At 39.9% G+C, this 16,299-nt stretch overlaps 3 protein-coding genes across 3 annotated transcripts in view; 2 read left to right on the top strand and 1 right to left on the bottom strand.

Moving 5' to 3' along the window:
* The first annotated feature begins 16 nt into the window (after positions 1-16).
* LOC110167522 (SOSS complex subunit C-like) lies at positions 17-1,027 on the top strand. The gene has a single exon (XM_020932886.2). It carries the CDS (start codon positions 378-380, stop codon positions 762-764), a length of 387 nt encoding a protein of 128 aa, XP_020788545.2. The 5' UTR covers positions 17-377; the 3' UTR covers positions 765-1,027.
* A 459-nt stretch (positions 1,028-1,486) lies between these two features.
* On the top strand, positions 1,487-5,131 carry yars1 (tyrosyl-tRNA synthetase 1). The gene is given in 15 exon segments (XM_055156941.1): positions 1,487-1,623; positions 2,214-2,280; positions 2,348-2,494; positions 2,576-2,751; positions 2,827-2,956; positions 3,091-3,171; positions 3,251-3,343; positions 3,423-3,558; positions 3,648-3,674; positions 3,677-3,732; positions 3,817-3,949; positions 4,023-4,132; positions 4,208-4,401; positions 4,482-4,623; positions 4,725-5,131. Coding segments are annotated over 14 exon segments (1,593 nt in total). The 5' UTR covers positions 1,487-1,623; positions 2,214-2,223; the 3' UTR covers positions 4,836-5,131.
* Positions 5,132-5,314: 183 nt separating this feature from the next.
* Positions 5,315-16,299, bottom strand: part of kiaa1522 (KIAA1522 ortholog) — a 30,550-nt gene continuing 19,565 nt past the window's right edge. Inside the window, 9 exon segments of the mRNA XM_020932774.2 lie at positions 5,315-6,041; positions 6,616-7,246; positions 7,248-9,422; positions 9,939-10,133; positions 10,205-10,353; positions 10,436-10,543; positions 11,206-11,344; positions 11,426-11,469; positions 11,723-11,878. Coding sequence (XP_020788433.2) covers positions 6,001-6,041; positions 6,616-7,246; positions 7,248-9,422; positions 9,939-10,133; positions 10,205-10,353; positions 10,436-10,543; positions 11,206-11,344; positions 11,426-11,469; positions 11,723-11,878 — 3,638 coding nt within the window. The 3' untranslated portion in view covers positions 5,315-6,000.

Here is a 16,299-nt window from a genome sequence, read left to right as displayed (position 1 = left end):
GTCTGCCCTTGCATTGTTTCATTATTTAAGATATAAAATACGAAAAGCCAAGAGGATAATTGGCTAAAATAGCGGTAAACGCACTTTGTGGGTCTACTCTTATTTTATCAGATCCATGGTCTACTCTGTTGCTTAAAATCTGCAGGAATCTTGCTTAAATTCCGTCTCATTGAATTGTTGGTTTCTTGTTTAAATCGACAGCGACATCTAGTGACCAACATTAGTAGTAGGCTTCAACAGGCTACATTAATAGTATGTTTTATTTTGTAAAGGGTTTGCAGCGACTATTTCCGGGAAAAAATATTTCCAATTCCTGTTCACTGGACTGAATCCATTGTTTGGGTCTTTTTTATTTGTAGTTTGGCCATTACCTTCAAATGCGCGTTTTATGCGTGTTTATCAGATTAAAGTGCAAAACTTTTAGTTTTCTTTCGTGCCGTGCTACGATGGCATCTCCTCCTGTGGGACAGGGCTTCCAAAGCAAGACCAGGGTGGCCATTCTGGCGGAGCTGGACAAGGAGAAGAGGCGACTGCTGCAGGGTCAGTCTCTAAACTGTCCCGGGGCGAACACGACTCTCTCGTCGGTACCTCGGAGCGGCCTGAAGGACGCGAGGGACTCCGCAGAGCAGCAGCACATCGCAGCGCAGCAGAAGGCCGCACTGCAGCACGCACACGGACACTCCTCCGGCTTCTTCATTACGCAGGACTCAGCGTTTGGGAACCTCATCCTCCCAGTGCTTCCCCGTCTGGAGCCAGACTTGTGACTTAAGAAATGTCACAGACGTTGCATCTTGAGTTGATGATCAACTTTCCAAAGTGGTTAATTTGCTTCAGAAACTCGACTGACTGTTCAGTGACAATGTAAAAAGGGGAAACTCAAAAGTCAAATGCTTTTCTGCCCGTGTTGTCTTGTCTATTCTGTGATGTGTTTGTGAAACAGAAGTGTTTTTTGTTTTTGTTTTTTTTGGTTTACATTTGTCATGATCATGTTATTGGCCTGTAAACTAATAAGAATAAGAAGAACGTGTTCTTTGTTTGTTTTATCTTGACTAGTCTTCCCTGGTTATCTATAGGAATATTATGTAGGCTATTGACAACATATTGTAGGCCTATTAATTAACAAGGTAAATGTTATGTTGTTGGCTGGGCTAATAGTTTGGATCAGCCATAGGTAGACCATATGGAGCTAGGCTATATGAAGTAGGCTATATAGGTCTATGTGTAATGAGTGTCTGGACTGCTCCTGTGAGACAGTTAGCAGAAACTCATACATTGTTTGTGACTGGTGGCATTCAAAGAAATGCCCATTGCACACGATGGTGCAATGAAAGTTTAAGTATAGCCAAAACATGTTAAAATCCACCACTCATGATTTGTATAATTACATAATATCCATGTTGATATCCAGAATGATACAGGAGGAGGATAAAACATAATAAAATTCTTATTATAGATCGATGGGATAAGCTCCAAAGATACACAGGTGGAGTTTGGCTCTCGATTACTTGTGCCTGTAGTATCATTAGGCCTGTTGGGTCGATTGCAGAGTTGAGCCGACGCTGATGCAACACTGACACAACACTGACAGCACCGGCTCAAGCCTTCTGTTTATCACTGTGTCAAGTAAGTATTTGCATTATACAATGTTATTCTATTCGAGTAACTTATTACTGTGTCTTTACATTGAGCTCAAAACGAAGAGAGAGACATTTTCGAACTAACGTGAAGCCAAGAAGCATTAGCCACATGGTTTTGGGGCTAACGTTAGCTTAAGTGCTGAGTGTTTTTAGCTGACGCGTTCATTCATTCAGCAACGTATGACCATCAGGGCAATGGGTACTCCTTATCCAAAATTTACCAGATCTTTATCTGACATACCTAAAACTTGTTAATTTCCTAAAATGTTAATCTTTTCTGATAATGTTGTCCCATGCTGTACATTTTATTTTGTGGAGGCCATCTGACATTTGTCGCTCTTGAATATATAGACTGTAGTAGCATATTTAGTTTATCAGGTTACAATAACCTGACTCATAACCAACTCATGTATGTACAATTTTGAACGTCTTAGTTTATCAGGTTACAATAACCTGATAACTAAGACGTTCAAAATTGTACATACATGAGTACCTACTACAGTAAAATAAAACGCTATTTGTTGTAAATGTTTTCCACAAATAATGCAAAACACGCCTTTTCTTTTAACCTTGTAGGTCTACTGTAATGGCAGTCCAGTTAAATCCAGATGAGAAGTTTGATCTCATCACCAGGAACCTCCAAGTAAGATCTATTTACAATTACAGTCATGTTGTACACTTTAATTTACTGTTCAGTGTACATTTTGCAGGAGGTTCTTGGAGAAGAGAAGATAAAGCAGGTCTTACAAGAGAGGGAGCTTAGAGTGTACTGGGGCACAGCCACTACAGGCAAACCACACGTGGCATACTTTGTGCCCATGTCAAAAATTGCAGACTTTCTGAAGGCTGGCAGTGAGGTGAGTACATTTTTTTTTTTTTTGAATCTTTGTACAAGGACAGACCACAGTAACACAAATTATGTCTTCTGTTTCTAACAGGTCACAATTTTGTTTGCTGATCTGCATGCCTACCTAGACAACATGAAAGCTCCTTGGGAGCTGCTGGAACTCAGGGTGAAATATTATGAACAGGTCATTAAGGCTATGTTGGAGAGCATTGACGTTCCTCTGGAGAAACTCAAGTTTGTCAAGGGCACAGACTACCAGCTAAGCAGGTATTTTTGGCAGTTTTCTTCAAAGCAAAGCTTGTAACTAGTAAGCTTATTAAATTCATTGATGTAATTTATCAGAGAGTACACTTTGGATGTGTACCGCCTGTCTTCTATGGTCACTGAGCATGATGCCAAAAAAGCAGGAGCAGAGGTGGTCAAACAAGTGGAGCATCCTCTTCTTAGTGGTCTGCTGTATCCTGGACTCCAGGTATTTCATCACCCAATGAGAGGTTACTGCTGTTGACACAATTATTTATAATATTAAAATGCATTTAACTAGTTAATAAACATGTGCTAGAATACTTTACAAGGAAAGTTAAAGACACTTTGTGCTATCAACAGGCTTTGGATGAGGAGTACCTGAAGGTGGATGCCCAGTTCGGAGGAGTTGACCAAAGGAAGATATTTACTCTGGCAGAAAAGGTATTTTTTGTACAATGCATTTATTATTACTTATTTTGTGTCTATGTTGAATAAGTTGAACTACTTTCGTTTTGTCCAGTACTTGCCTTCTCTTGGCTATGCTAAACGTGCTCATCTAATGAATCCCATGGTGCCAGGATTGACTGGGGCAAAGATGAGCTCCTCAGAAGAGGTCAATTTTAAACCAATGCAATGTGAGAAAAACACAGTATTATAGAAGATCATTTTGTGCTCATTATTTTACTTCACAGGAGTCAAAGATTGATTTGCTGGACTCAAAAGAAGATGTGAAAAAGAAGTTAAAGAAAGCTTTCTGTGAGCCTGGAAATATCCAGAATAACGGTGTCCTCTCTTTTGTCAAGTATGTCCTGTTCCCTTTGCATGGAGGTAAGTGTCCAAGGTGTCCAAGTCTTTCTCTTTAATTTCAGAACGCCTTAATTCCACCCATGAAGTAAAATATACTTTTTTTTTTCCAGACTTCTGTGTGAAACGAGATCCTAAATGGGTGGTGACAAAGTGTATACTGTCTTTGAAGAAGTGGAAAAAGACTTTGCTGCCGAGGTAACAACTTAGTGAGATTTGAAAAAAAATCTTGTTCTTTTTCCATTTTACGGGTTTGGCATTTCTTTGTGTAAAAATCCTTAGCTGATTCATCCTGGAGATTTGAAGGCCTCTGTGGAAGTTGCACTAAACAAACTGCTGGAACCGATCAGAAAGAAGTTTGAGTCACCTGAGCTCCGCAAACTCACTAACTCTGCCTACCCAGACCTTTCAAAGAGTATGTATTTCAATCTGGGTTTATTTCCAGTTACATGGGACTTTGATGACCAAGTATGTGTTTTGTTGTTCAGAATCAGGTGGGAAGGGAGCAAAGGCTGGGGGAGGGGGAGGGGTAGAGGATGACGAATTGTCCCCATCCAGGTTGGACATACGGGTGGGAAAGGTGGTCAGTGTAGAAAAGGTAGGACTTCAATGCAATACAAAATAAAACAATTACTTTATGAGCAGTTATGAGACTATAAGATTGTTTTGTCAGCACCCAGATGCCAATTCACTCTACCTAGAGAAGATTGATGTGGGTGAGCCAGAACCAAGGACAGTGGTGAGTGGCCTTGTAGCGTACGTTACACAAGAAGACCTACAAGACCGAATGGTGTTGGTCCTATGCAATCTTAAACCACAGAAAATGCGGGGTATTGAGTCACAAGCCATGCTGTTGTGTGCATCCATGTAAGTTTCCTTTACATTATTAAACCTAATGGGTTATTTCCTGTCTTGTTAGCAAGTTTTTGTTTTGTTTTTTTATTTAGTGAAGGAGAGCCGAGGCGAGTTGAACCACTGGATCCTCCTGAGGGTTCATCACCAGGGGAAAGAGTCTATGCAGAAGGCTACGAGACAGGCAAACCAGACGACAGACTCAACCCAAAGAAGAAAGTGTGGGAGAAACTACAGGTGAGGAATTCACTAATTGATAATACTTTTTATTTTGTTACCATACATTTCTGTCATTATGCTCTGGTTGCACATACCTTATATTTCCTTTTTCACCTCAGGTTGACTTGAAGGTCTCAGACGAGTGTGTTGCCCAGTGGAAAGAGAAGCGACTAATGACCAAATTAGGACAAATCACATGTAAGACACTGAGAGGAGGCAACATCAGTTAACTCCACACACCACACCAAGTGCCTCCATCTGCTCTCTGTCTACGGAGGAAAATGTCTTTCATCTACTGCCATGACAACAATAGCAGCAGAAGTTAATCAAATTTCTTAGAGAATCTGTGGACAATGAGAACAACATTTCTGAAGAATATCTTTGTGTTACCATGCTTCATCAACACAACTTCTCAACAGCTTCTCAATTTAAATTTAAATTCTTTCACTGCTTCACTGACCAAATGAACAGTAACAAAAGGTTTGATCCACATTTGTGAGTCAATAAATGCTACATTTTAAATAAATGAATGGTCTACAAAATTAATTACAAACCTGACAGGTTTTCTTCAATATATATGTATGTATATTTTATTTAAAGTAATAACTGTACATATGTTCTTAGAATAATAATAATGTGTATTTTCCACTCATCTTCAGGGAAAAAAAAAAATGCAACTGGGGACAAGCTATATTTTATTTTTCAGCTTTTATCATTTATTAAAAAGGTATTTTTCTTTAATCTCCATCTTTTCTATACCATAGATATTATTTGCAGCAAAACCTGTTGTAGTAATTATGATATTACACATTATTAAATCCTCAGTATTAATAAACTATGGACAATTTACATTTACCAACATGTTTTGAAGATCAGGAAATGACAAACTGCTGCAATGTAAAACAAAGTGCCGCTGACTTTTTCTACCTTGTGTTTGTAACACAGATTTTAGCTGTGCTGTAAATGCACTTTAAAAAAAATATTTTTCATTAACAACTGATTTATTTTTACAAAATAATTACACAACACAAGTAATATTTCACAAAAAGGCTTTTGTCAGTGCCAGAAAGGTTTAGCTACTACTTAACTCAGCCACAAGAGGGTGACCAAAAGCAAGTTACTTATACTATTTACAGTTCCAAGTCTACCATCTCTGGCATAGGCTTTATTAGAGATAAATAAAATAGAAAAATACTCCAGAATAAAGCTGTGATAAGAAATAGAGAGGCTTGATTTTTGCATAAATATGTAAGGCCATTACAGGCTAAGGCTTTTGGAATACTTAGAATACTTGTCACGCAGCAATAACAGAGTTCATACTGTCCATATAAGTATTTGTTTGCATGTTGTCTTTGCGTGTTCTTCAGGCTCTTCAGTTTGTCACCAAAAGGTAGCTCAGAACAGTGTCTCAATTGTGTCCGCTGTCACTCTTGTAGCTGGAGGGGAAAGATGGGTGCAGGTTAGACATAATGGCATCACCATAATACAGTTACTTATGAGTGCGCTGTCCTAATTGGATTCAGCTGGTGAAACATAATCATGAGCTTTAGGTTAGGGAGGCACATGCTTACACATTCTACTAAAAACCTTTGTAAGCAGGCCTGGTTCCTATTGTATATTGTAAGATGGTCTGCACAATGTTATTGTCAAGAGAGTTCAAAATATGCTTGCTCAAGGATTTCTGACTGCTAAGCTTTTTATTCAGCCACTATGTTCAGTTATATATTATATTTGGTACTAGAAAGAACCATTATTACTACTACACATTACTATTATTATTATTATTATTATTGGTAAAAAGGCAATATATTTTTGAATATGACATAATATTGCATTATCATCACTAGTCATAATTTGTCGATGGCTGTAATAAGAAGGAACGTTTTCCAAGTCACTGTGAATCACAGTATAACTAATACACCAAACTTGTATAAATTGTAAGATTTGAAAAGAAAGTAACCATAGGGTAGACATTTAAAACTACTATTCTCTAAGGGGAAAATTGCTTACTTTTTGTCTCAAGTGGAGCAATTTGATGCCTAATGCCAACATTTCCTGGAAGCGTCTGCAAGGGCCCCACACTGTCATAGCTTGGTTTCCTGGCCACTGGTGGAGGAACAGATTTGATTCCACCGTTGGAGTAGGCATTGCTCTTGGACTGTTCTGACAAATGCACAAGTTCTGCTGCCAAGTTCTGCTTCAGGGTTATTTGTGCTTCAGGAGATGGCCCCGCAGTTTCAATGACCACCTTTTTGTGACTCCGCGAGAAGATAAAGCTGGCTGTGGAAGCTGTGGACTTGTGCATGTCACTTCCTGCTTCACCTATAGAGCTGTAAGGAGGTAACCTTGCAACCGGTCTGGCTAGAAGACTTTCCTTTGTGGACATTGCTGCAGTTTTCATGCGTATAGCTTCTTGCAGTCGCAGAGAAGGTTGAACCGCTGTTGAAGAAGGTAATGGGGATGAGGATTTAGTGGATAGTGACTTGCGAATTGGCTTTTGTGGTATGTTTTGTGGAGTTTGGATAGCCACAGGACAGCTTTCTTGTGCTAAAGGTTCTACATTTGCTGTTTTCTCCTCAGAGGGGGCATTGCCTTCTCCTTCCACCATGCTGACCGACCTAAGCCGTACCATTTGAAGTAAAGGATGGAGTGACAAGAGGTATGTTGGCATCCTCTTTCGGAATGGGCATGCTTTTGTGGCGGGCATGGAACTCTTTGGCTCTATTTGCTGTACTGGGCTGTCTTCTGAAATTCACAGATGAGGGTGGGTTCTCTATGGTTTGGGGTGGGATAACATGGAAGGGATCTTCAGCTTTCAGAGAGTCTCGACTTGAAGAAGTTGATAATGAAGATGCTGAGTTATTTATTGTACTAGCAGATACTAAAATGTCAGAATGCGTGTCTTTTTTAAGAGCCATATCTTGACCCAAAACAGGTATTGAGGGGGACTCTTGTTTTGGCTCCTGCATTCCATTCTTGATTAAATTTGTCAAGTCATTTTTATCTGCTTTATCCGGCATGTCTATGGGGTTATCCATTAGCAGAGGAGGAGGTGGTGGAAGGGGGAAGTCCGTCTCATCCCCTCCCTCAAAAGCTTCTTCCAGTGGTGGAGGAGGAGGAGGCCAAGATGATTCAGGAACTTTGCTCTCCTCTTGTACCTTCTGAAATTCAACAGAAAGGTGGGTCGAATTTGATGACGGTGGTTTCCTGGTAAGTGGGGGTGTTGGGTGGTAGCTGGGTGGAGGAGTGACAGGGGGCGTGTCTTTTGGAAATTTAGGCACTTCTATTGCAAGTGTGTCAGTTGGTGGATGTCCATTTTCTTTTAAGTTAGTATGGTTATCTGCATTGCAACTTTTTCTGGTCTTTAGTTCTTCTGTTGAAAGCTGTTCTTCTGTTATTGTCACTGTTACAACTGGAAGATCGATAAGTTGTTTTTCAGTTTGCTCATTTGTCACTTCTCCAGCGGCATCCTGAATGATCAGATTTTCTTTATCCACTTCCATCTTACTTTGATCTTCTACGCCATGTTCCTTCTCCACTGATAGTTCCACCTCATCTTTCCCACCGTTCTCTTCCACTGGCAGCTCATTTTCTTCAGTTTGTGTCCCTGCCTGCTTCACTGTCCCATCTAGAGACTGTGACAGCTCAACATTCCCATACAATCCCAAAAGAAGTTCCACAGTGTGTCTATTGTGAGCCCAAACTTCTGGAGGAGGAGGACATGGTGCTCGGATTTTGGGATGTGGCGGTATGTTCATAAGACTTTTGATTTCCATTGTAAGTGCGGATGAGATGGTATGGGCAGCTGTGGAGTCCTTTGAAGGAACATCATGACTGATAGTTTCAGATGCACCAGATGACAGCGAGGTGAGAGAGGAGGAAGGAGATCCCGCAGAGGTTGATGCACGGGATACAGACCTCTCTGGTTTAATTGGCAACTTTTTTTGTTTTTCTGGGGAGGTTGGGGAGAACTCTTTTGGGGACAGTGTTGGAGTGCCGCTTTGACTGGAGTAACCACTGGATGGCGAGATTGTGCGTTCCATTTTGTCTCTATTCAAAAAAGAGGGGTCCGACTTGGGATGTGTTCCTCCATTCTCTATGACAGAATTGGGTGTGGATAATGTAACTGTTGTTCTGCTGGCCTCAGTTGTAGTCATTGTAGCATCATTCTCTACTACAGTTTCCTGGCAGTTAACCAAAACCTTTGCATTATTTCTGATCTTATTACTATGCAGGGAGTTTGTTCTTCGTGGCGGTTCCGGTGGTTGCTTTGTTTTTGTAACTGACAAACTTCTCCTTTTAATTTTTTTCTCCTCAACTTGTGACATGGTCACTTCAGAAACATCTGCAACCAAATGTTCACTTGTACTTGTAGGACAGCTAATTATACTAACAGAGCTATGGATGCTAACGATATCTTCACCATGGTCCCGCTGGTTCCTTTGCTCACTCACACTCAGTCTTTGTGAATCTGCGCTGCATGTGCTCCTTTTGGAAGAAGCAGGGGAGGAGATCAAAACAATGGTCTTTGAAGAATGGGACACACTCAGATTTAATGCTGAAGTTGAGTCAGATGTGGAATTGTTCAGAGTAGTGTCATTTTGGGAACTGTCCATGTCTGATCTTCTGGACAACACGGGGCTAACGGGTGAGTCCCCTGATCCCAGACTGCTTTTGCTCACAGTGTGAACGCTGTTGCCTCGAGTGCGGCTCAAACTGTGGTCGATCTCTATGACGTCCACAGAGGCGGGCAGCACAGCGTTGGGGATTATCGTGGACATGTAGGTGGCCTGAGGAGATATGGACATCACTGGACCCTGGACACATCAAGAAAAGTCACAGTTAATGAGTGCTAATGTAAGATTAACATCAAATTAAGTGTAAGCGTATTTTAATTTGATTTAATGTATTTGTTGTTTAATTCTGCTAGACTCTACAAAGGTAAAAAAGACTCAGTGATTAGAAAAATATTCAGTGTGTCTTTGGTTGTATTATTTAAACATCAAAACCAATGGCCATATTAACATTGTTTCTATTGATTTGAATTGTATTAACCAGAAGCATCAGCCAGAACTAAAATAGAATTTTCAACAAATGCAATCCTTCCCATTATGATTAGTTTAATGCAATTAAATTATATGGAATTGTACATTAGAATACAGATGATATTATTGATTGCATATTTTTATTCTCCCGCTGTTCTTGAACTTTGCGTTGCAACACTAAAATTTCCCCATTGCAGAACAAATAAAGGTCATCTTATCTCATCTTATTTTATCTAAAGATATCCAAATGTAACATGCATATTCATAGCTGCTGTGAGTTGTGCTAACCTGCGGCTCCTGTAGAAAGCTGAGCATTGTGGCTGGAGAAGAGAGTGAGGATGTCATCCCAGGAACTGCGACAGATTTGGGTCTCAGCATGGAGGTGGGGCCCGTGTGATGTCCAAAACCCTGGAAGCTAAAGTGCTGCTCATCTTGGTACATTGCCTGGAGATGGTTTTGCAATAGCATCTCCTCTTGAGAAACCTGCTTTGAATACAACAAATCAGTATAGAGATTTACAATACATAAGTGATTTATTCAGTATTATAGTTTACCTCCAGCTCAGAAAGGTGTACTCTTGCACCTCCTTTGTTTGCAATTGGGGTCCCTCCATCAACAGTAGGGATGATAACTACTCCTGATTGACTATTACTTGTATTGTTATTTTCAGGAAGCTGTTGAAACGTTGAATGTCGACGTAAGGCTGTACAAGAATATATTTTTAAATTATTTCAAAATAGATCTATGCTAACATTTATGAGCAGACTGTGGTCAGTTTAGCATACCAAGCTCTTTTTGGACCTGGTTGGGAATGCCCATGATGGTTGTCCGCCTGCTCCTCTTCTTGTTTCGGTCTATGCTTTTCACTGGGTTCAAAGGCTTAAATGTGGAACCTAAGGTATAATTTTACAATTACATTCCACACAAATGCTTGGTTTGACTTTTATATAAAGTTGAATCAAGACAAGTAACTTTCATATGCTACATTGAATACAAATGGGAGTTAGTGCATGCAAGTCTGTGGTTGCTCCCTCACTTTCACAGAGCAGCATACTCCACTTTATAGTGATATGCAGACAGCCGCAGTGCCTCTAATAAAAGTATATAAAAAAAAGAAGTTCTGCCTGTCTATATTAAGAGTAGGGGGAGAGAGTGTGTATGTGCCTTCTGGTTTGATTTCACACCAGAACTGTGGAAGCACCTAGCAGCTGCAGAGAGACTCAGTGAATGCTAAGTGCATGCCAAGGACTGATAATGCTCTAAAACAACAAATATGTTTCAAATAGGTCTAGGCTTTTTGATTTGTTGCCAGTGTTTTCTCCAAGACAGACATGACCCAAGTATGTCACTCTAGGCCGAAATGGTTTATGTGCTGTGCTTTGTGTTTATCCCAGCAAACTATATGGGGCTAAAGCATAATTCAGCCATAGATATTCTCATCTATGGGATTGATAATGGATTGTAAGATAAGATACTATTTGTGTAATTCCATTGTCAGTGGTTGAGCACATGTGCTCCCTGTACTAAAACAAATAGAGGCATTGAATAAGCTTACCTTGGCGGGTGAGCCCAGGTCTTGTTGACCCAGCAGAGTAGACACTGGTATCAGTATTCCCTGAGGGGGATCTGAACTCCGAACAGCCATCTTCGTCCTTGGAGCTGATATCCTGCTCCTGCTGCACAGTGTTGGTGGACTGCACACAGTGATGCATCAGACGTGTGCTTTGTGTGTGTGAAGGGCAGTGGAAAGAATCAGAAATGATAGAAATACTTACATCAATGCTCTCATCATCAGGAAAGGACACTCCATTTTTGTGCTCTGTGGACAAAACACAGGAAAATGTTTAATCTATCTATCTAACAAAACTAGATCAGGAAATGGCATAATATAGGGCCTTTAATAAACTATTTGTTCATTATAAATCTTTTTTTACACTAATTAAGGTGTAGCTATTAAAGTATTACCAAAATGAATCAACTGTCCAGCACTATAATGCATTCACAAGTGCCTAATAGAAGTGTTCTTTATAATATATAATACTGCAGTAAGTCATATATTCCAATATTCTAACCTTTCTGCAATATTTTGAGTCCCTCCTGAGCCTCAGTGTGCAGGTCCTCCAGGTATTGTGGTCTGCTGCCTTCAATGAACACATTTTCCTGGTAATGCTGAGAGGCTGTGTAATGCACCGACAACCTCTTCTGCTCCTCTGTCCCCTTTGGCCCAGCTGTGGAGAATGAAAAAAACCAACTATTTATTCACAGGTAATAACACAAAACAATCGAGTAACTAGTTAAACTTCATAAGTGTCCTCAAATGTAAACATAGTGGACAGGTGTTTCAGTCCTAAAGCTTTGATCAGCTTGGAGTGAGGCCCTTGGTGCAAGAGTGTTTATTCTAATTCACTTGGTACACTCAACCAATCTCTCCAGGGCAGTTTAGTTGGGCACTCGTCCAGTTTAGTCAGGTGCACAATGCAAAACCTATGGCTAGTCTGCGGGGGGTTGGATAATCTCATTGACCACATGTGAAGATATTTTTGGTGAGTTTAGTTTCCCACATGAGAACTACAGAGAGTTCCCCTATAAAAATCATTATTTTAAAAGTGGGCTACAGATACTGCAATGACCAGAGGAAGAGCCTTTCTTGATGTTTAAGTGGATCTAGCTAATCAAAGAGCAGCCTTGAGGTGTCCATTTTCCCTCCTTTGTTGGTTATAACACAGTGGCTTTGACTAGCACCTGGTTAGGTAATCTTGTGCATGAGTGAATAGTGCACAGTAGATGCATGGGTCTTCAGCAGGTGTTCAAATATCCTGCCCCTGTCAGCGACAAGGTTGTCTTCACTTTCATATAAGTTTAACTGTCCAGCTCATCAAGAATATGGAAATGTGTATTCTAAGGTTTATACATGAGCCACTATCCATCATGGTTTTATTACCATTTATTATGCTAAGACAACAATTACCAGGCAAATTATTTATGTGAAAATTGGGGTTGTCCCTTACCATTTGAAGTCATAACATGTCATTTGTACCATAAACATATCCCTGGTGTGAATAAAAGCATTGAATTTCCAAGTTGTTGTTTTGTTTGTTTGTTTGTTTGTTTTTTTCTTGTAAATCAATCTAACCTATCTTAACTTTTCTTAACTTCAGTCAAATGTTACCCGCATAAAAAGCTCCAAGATCACTGTGGGAGGTTACGGGCTTTAGCTTCATTAAGACAATCGTCAAAAAAGTCTGTTAAGCTCTTTATCTCATTAGCAGGGTAATGTGCAAATTGGACATGAATTGTATACAAGATGGAACACAGACCAAAATTAGTAACAATGAACAGTTCAAAATAGCCAAATATTATGATTAAAAGGTACACATTATTCCCAAAGCAAAGCAGCACTCACCCTTCTTTTTGAAGACAGACAGCAGAGAGTGGATGCTTTTCCTCAAGTATACCACCATGCCTAAACAACATGACAAGTACCAAACTCGCAGCGAAGAGCATGTACGTCCCCCTTGTGTGACTCAGATGAAATATGAAGTGTAATGCTATGCACAGGAGTGTTGCTCTGTAGCCTCTTTAAGGTATGGAGTGAGTGACTTGATATGAGACAAGTGCACAATGAGATCTGCCTCCAGCCCGCTGGCCTGTCCCAGCTGCTTTATCCCTAGGTCTGATACTCTGGTCCCTCCCCCCTCTCTGTCTATATCGCCCTGTTGCTTCTCAGTCTTCATTGGGATTCTTTGCATGGAAAATCCTTCGCCCTATTGTCGATTGCTGAACCCCCCTCGTGCAAAACGGCTGTCAGAGTTTGCCTTTCAAGAACAACCAACCCCCCCTACCTCCACAGCACTTCAGACACGTGTGTGATCATGCCTATACAACAGCATGGTGAATGTTAAATTCAGCTATAAAAAATATGGTTTTAAATTCACAACATGAAATTATATCTTTGCCAAAAATGAAATGGTTATTATATTATATTAACAACATTTGAATATGTTCAGATGACAAAGATATAAAAAACACATGTCTAAGAGTAAACAGATCAACATAGCAATAATGTCCTTGTCCTTTGTCAAATGTGGAGCCCTTCAGCATCTGTCAAACTAATTATTTATGGCGTATGGGGGTTGCATCAGAGGTTGTGTGCTTAAAATCTTAATGTCATTTGCCAAATCTATCGTATTATATTATATCTCTCAGTTACCTCTTTCCGACAAATGTTGCCTCTGTATCCATCATTGCTTTCTAGAAGTTTGAGTTATAAATAGCTAACAGCGTGCCTTCATAGCATCTCTTATAGTGCTGTGCTTGGCTTTATCTCAGTCTACTAATGTTTCCTAAAGTACAGAGGCCATGAAATCCAACACGCACCAAGACAAGTGAATAGCTGATTCCATGGTCGAAAATGAAAAACAATGCAGCGTTTAGATCCACTTGCACTGTGAATGGCTGGCTGTTTCCAATGACACGGGACAGCAGGGGGCTACAGCTGCAACCATACGCTTGGTCCAGCTGGAGGGACACGCGGCCATTACAATTACCTCCATTAACCCAACATGAACAAACTTGCTCTTGGTTAGTTATACCTTGATATTATTTAAAGAAAACCATTTGCGTGAGTGAGCCATTCAGAGCAGACCTGTTATGTTATGACCTATGTTATCTTAGCCCTATCATGCAATGCTCACAAAGGTTATGATGTCCAGAATAAAACTTAATAAATAGATTCTCTAGTTTAGGGTAGATTGATGGAAGCAAGGCTGCTAATCTGCAGAATCTGTCCCTCCAAAAAAATAGGAGTAATTATTTCATTGATCTAAAAAGTCAGATTACAAAAAAGTCAGATTATAAATTTAAATATATAGAGCTGGAATAAAAATATACATCCTTTCTTACTATGGAAGTTAAATGTAACAATTATGTTCATGCAATAGCCAATAAAACCAACAAATGTACAATAGAAGATGGCAAAATGACAGAAGCTTGGAATCTGTCTGATAAGAAAACCACTTGTTGAGACAGACACATGCAGTGTTTTGTCTAGCTCAGAGGATGAAGAGCTTATCCTTGGCCTTTTCACAGACTGTAAACACAGAAGAATAAATGAGCTCCTATATTTGTGGTACAGGCAGTTTTCTATTCAGATCTTAATTTTGTTGTCACTGTTACATGCAGGCTATCTCTTTACTGAATCAAACTGGATCAGTGGAATGCAAATTGTACCCTCTGTACAAAACGGCACTGTGTGACTAATATGGAGGGTGACATTATTATTATTTAAATTGGGCTGTGATAAATTGCAGCCTTTCAAGTGAGCAGTTAGCATGGTTAGATAGGTCTTGGCTGATGTCTGTTTTTGACTATACCAGCTTTAACCTATTTGCAAATTATGACAAAGAAGGAGCACTGCCTTAATTTTAAGATGTCCCTTTTGCATGTTGTCTTATATCACAAATAAGAGATAATATGTTATTCTGTTACTAACTGTTACTACTATACCAGTACTACAATACTACTACTCCTGTACTACTACTACTATACTGCAACCATGCTAAAAAATAATTTGATATAGAAAGCAATAGGAAACTGTGTTGTTTTCTTGAAGACACAAACAAATAATTTTTCATCAATTCCTTTCATGCCCCAAGTTCTCAATGCACACGTATACTATGCACACACCTGCTTGTCTGGCCTGGCTGTTGTTAACCAAGACCCCATGTATCAATATTCATTAGAAGGTCTAAAGAGACACCATCTGTCGTGGGGGTAGATGGGAGCATAGCCGGACATAGCTTTGATTCAATACCAAGCAACGCACCATTCCTTCACATAAGAAAAAACCACAACAAGGAATTCACGTCACAAACTAGGTCAAAATGTTGTGCTTGATTTTAAGTGTTGTTAGTTATAAGTTAAGCTTATGATTTATTGTTATGCCTTTGTGTTCTTGGCCATAAGTCAGTGGTCTTGTTTGAGCTTTTGTTAAAGTGCCAAAGACCACAAAAGCCCCACTTCATTGAAACATGGTCAAAGTGAAGCTGAATTGTTATATGTGGTTAATGTTGCTTTTAACAAGTAAAGGTTTTTCCCTGTCCATATTTAAAATCCAGCCAAAAGGGGCCAGCAAGGAACCAATATTAGCACAATCTTAGCTTTTTATCCAGATGTTGATAGTCATTTCCATATTTAACATACTGAAATCATCATCTATTACATAAGGAGAATACTGATGCTACCTATTACATCATCCACATAATTCAACACCAATAGCAGCTGATTCTTCCCGTTCGCTCAAACACACCCATGTATTAGCTCACTTCTCTGGAAAACACTCTCATCCCTGACTCTGCATGCATGAGACTGCAAAACAGCTGTCAATGAGGACAGTTACTGTAGATGCACAAAAATCATGTCTCCCTCTGGACTGACCAATCCCTTGCACTGACAAACAAAATGCACTCACTTATTGGAAAATGTAATGGCACATGTTGACCAGCATTATCTCATCTTGTGGCCTCAGCTCACCCTCCCAACCGCTGCTTTGTCGACAGAGAAGCTGAGGGGCAGATGAGAGAGTGATGGACTGCTTTTTTTATAAGCACAGAGTCAGTATCAGGTGAACATGGAGGTCGAGTCAGGGTAG

The sequence above is a fragment of the Boleophthalmus pectinirostris genome, unplaced genomic scaffold (assembly GCF_026225935.1).
Source record: "Boleophthalmus pectinirostris isolate CB_2022bp ecotype Guang Dong unplaced genomic scaffold, ASM2622593v1 HiC_scaffold_21, whole genome shotgun sequence".
Classification (NCBI taxonomy): Eukaryota; Metazoa; Chordata; class Actinopteri; order Gobiiformes; family Gobiidae; genus Boleophthalmus; species Boleophthalmus pectinirostris.
The sequence above is the reverse complement of the archived record's forward strand: the minus strand, read 5'-3'. Positions and strand labels throughout refer to the sequence as shown.

Excerpts from the sequence above, each read along its gene's own strand:
- LOC110167522 (XM_020932886.2), top strand. The coding sequence starts at position 378 with ATGCGCGTTTTATGCGTGTTTATCAGATTAAAGTGCAAAACTTTTAGT.